This window comes from Sceloporus undulatus, chromosome 1 (genome assembly GCF_019175285.1).
Source record: "Sceloporus undulatus isolate JIND9_A2432 ecotype Alabama chromosome 1, SceUnd_v1.1, whole genome shotgun sequence".
Classification (NCBI taxonomy): Eukaryota; Metazoa; Chordata; class Lepidosauria; order Squamata; family Phrynosomatidae; genus Sceloporus; species Sceloporus undulatus.
Genome location: NC_056522.1, coordinates 246,187,282 through 246,190,354, shown reverse-complemented (window position 1 = coordinate 246,190,354; position 3,073 = coordinate 246,187,282). Strand labels below are relative to the sequence as shown.

The 3,073-nt window shown below is 46.9% G+C and overlaps 1 protein-coding gene across 1 annotated transcript in view; it reads left to right on the top strand.

Moving 5' to 3' along the window:
• Positions 1–307: 307 nt before the first annotated feature.
• ERCC3 (ERCC excision repair 3, TFIIH core complex helicase subunit) overlaps positions 308–3,073 on the top strand; it is a 26,978-nt gene continuing 24,212 nt past the window's right edge. Inside the window, exons 1-2 of the mRNA XM_042438067.1 lie at positions 308–449; positions 1,989–2,194. Coding sequence (XP_042294001.1) covers positions 431–449; positions 1,989–2,194 — 225 coding nt within the window. The 5' untranslated portion in view covers positions 308–430. The remainder of the gene's footprint in view (positions 450–1,988; positions 2,195–3,073) is intronic.

The following is a 3,073-nucleotide window of genomic DNA, read 5'->3' as shown; positions in this document are numbered from 1 at the left end:
GGCCACCGGAGGCCCCCCCGGTGACATCAGCCGTGCTGCTTCTTTGTTCCGCTGGGCATTTCAAAAACTGAGGGTGGGGATGTAGGCCGCGTCCTGGGAAAGGAGGGCGGGACCAGGCCGAGACAACGGCTGCATCCGCACTGCAGCAGAAGCAGCAGCAGCAGCAGAAGAAGAAAGCACCCAGTTTGCCAGGGCTTCTTCGGCTCCCGGAGCTCCAGGCCCTGGAAGGGAGGGAGAGGGGGCTCTTGCCAGAGAGGCCTTTGGCCAGAGAGAGCAGCAGCAGCAGCAGCAGGCTCCCTCCCCGGGGCTCCTCCTCCTCGGTTGGCGAAGGCGGGGAACGGGGATTGGCTGCTGCTGCTGCTGCTGGCCCTACTCCGGAAGCGGCCCTGCGGAGGGAGGCTGGCCCTGGGGCCTAGGAGCAGGCTTCGCCATGGGCAAGAAGGAGAGGGGTGAGTGGCACCCCCCCCCCCCCCCGAGGGAGGGAGGGAGGGAGCTCCTCCTCCTCCTCCTCTTCCTCCCCTGAAGAGGCGCCATTTGGGGGGACCTCCCCCCTTTCTCTCTCCTCAAGGACAACCACACACTTCCCTGCCCTGGCTCACTACTAGGGAAGCCTGCCGGGGCCCAGAGCGCTCTCTCTGGGGAAGAGGCAGTTAAGAGGGGGGGCCATGCTCAGAGGGAGCAAGCTTGATTTCTGCTGCTCCAGAGACAGCTATGGATGCAAGCGCCAGGAAAAGAGATTCCACCTCGACATTAGGAGGAATCCAGCCTCTGCTTAAAGGCCTCCAAGGAAGGAGACTCCACTACACTCCAAGGAAGGAGTGTCTTCCACTGTCGGACAGCCCTTACTCTCAGGAAGTTCCTCCTAATGTTGAGATGGAATCCCTTTTCCTGGAGCTTGCATCCATTGCTCCATTGGGTCCTAGTCTCTGGAGCAGCAGAAAACAAGCTTGCTCCCTCCTCAATATGACATCCCTTCAAATATTTAAACAGGGCTATCATATCACCTCTTAACCTTCTCTTCTCCAGGCTAAACACACCCAGCTCCCTAAGTCTTTCTTCATAGGGCATGGCTTCCAGACCCTTCACCAAGTATTCACTATACTTCTATTGATGCAGCCTAAAATTGCATCAAAACTGAACTTGCATCTTCATTTCCATACACAAAGGATTTGCAATTTGAATTGACATCCTGACACACCAATGGCATATATGTCTGTGCCTGTCTTCCACTCCACCAAATGCATCTGAGGAAGTAGACTGAAGTCTATGAAAACTCATGCTGCCAATTTCTTGCTTTCAGTTAGTCTCAATGGTGCTACAAGATCTCTCTACGTACTGATTATACAGACTAACATGGCTATATCTTTGAATTCTATTATTATTATTATTATCATCTGTATCCCAGTCTTTTCCCAAAACTAAGACCCAGAGTGGCTCATAATATTAAAAGAAACAAAAATGAAACATACACTATTGACCTGTTACTGCTGTTATTGTTGACTATGTTTTAGATATATCTATGAAATTTGTTGTGATTATGTTTATGTTTAATAAAAATGATTTTTAAAAATATTGGGAGTTGTTCCAGATTCTTGGGGAGATGCTGTAACATCATCTTCCAAGTGAAGCTAATTAGAGTAGAGAGAGATTGGTCCCAAGATTTTCCTAGAGCAATTAAAAAGTGCCATCATCCCTAAAGCATAGAAATGTGTTGATACTCTGTTCTCATTTTTGTTAGGAAAGAGCTGTGAGTAGTTTGGGGGCATTTTAATTATTTACAATGTGTGCCTCTGATGTGTTTGTTGTGTAAACCAGGCATGGGAAGTATGTGGCCTCCCAGACGATGTTGAACTGCGGTTCCCATCAGCTCTGACTAGCATAGCCAGTGATATGGTGTTGTACAATCTAAAATCCTTTGCAATTTTGCATATTTCTAGTGTATACAGCTTTGAAGAGTATGTGTGAAACACATCTGCCTTGGTTTTCAGATAAGAAAAAATCTAAGAAGAGACACTATGAAGAGGAGAACGAAGAAGAGTATGATATTTCAGGCAAGGACTCTCAGGAAGCAGTTCCCTCGGCAGCAGGGAAGCAAGTGGAAGTTTCTGGGAAAAAAGTAGATGAATATGGGGCAAAGGACTACAGGAGCCAGATGCTGCTCAAGGCCGATCATTCTTCTCGCCCATTGTGGGTGGTAAGTCCCAAGAAACACAGAGTTTTTGAGAGCACTTTGTTCTATAGAGATGTGTGGCTAAACTGAAAGGAAGGACCTTGAAGCTTATTACGAGAGTGAATGAGGAAGCTTTGGCCTTGCAGATATTTTGGGGGACAGCTTTTACAATCCCTAACCATTGTTTGGGCTTCTAGAAGTTCAAGTCCAAAATAGCTGGAGGGCCCAAGGGTCCTCACCCTCTGCAACCACTACCTCATTGATTCTCTAGTTTTCTGCAGAGCTGAAATCCCACCTACATTTCCCAACTTTCATTCTTGGTTCATAGTGGAAGAGAAAGTTGAACCCAGCACTTTCAATAAACACTAGTTAGCTGCTTCTGAAATACCTAAGAGCCTGTATGTATCTAGTGAAACATTTGAGACTTCCCCCTATGCTTTGAATATCAAGCTTCTGTCTCCTTCCTTTTCTCCAAATGCTAGATTATGAGCTGATTTTGACTCATTAAATTCTGAAAATTATTTGTTTTATGGCACAAGGGCATAGGTTCTGTCACAGGGTGAGAAACACAAATTACTCTAAAGCTAGTGGATATTTTCCTGTCTGCTGAGCATCAGTTGACTAATACACTTCTGACAAGTGCCTAAATACCTTGAAGGCACCATATACTGTCTGATCATAGAATGTAAGTAGGAACAGGTTTGGTTAGTACTTGGAAGGGAGACCCCCCCCCCCAGGTGCTGTAGGAGTCAATGGCAAACAACCTCTGAGTAGTTCTGACCTAAGACAACCTTATGAAATTAATGGTGTTGCTGTAAGTCAGTGCTTCTCAATTATTTTCTGTCATGCCCCCCCTAGGAAGAAGAAAACATTTCGCGCCCCCCACGCGACTGTAAATAGTAT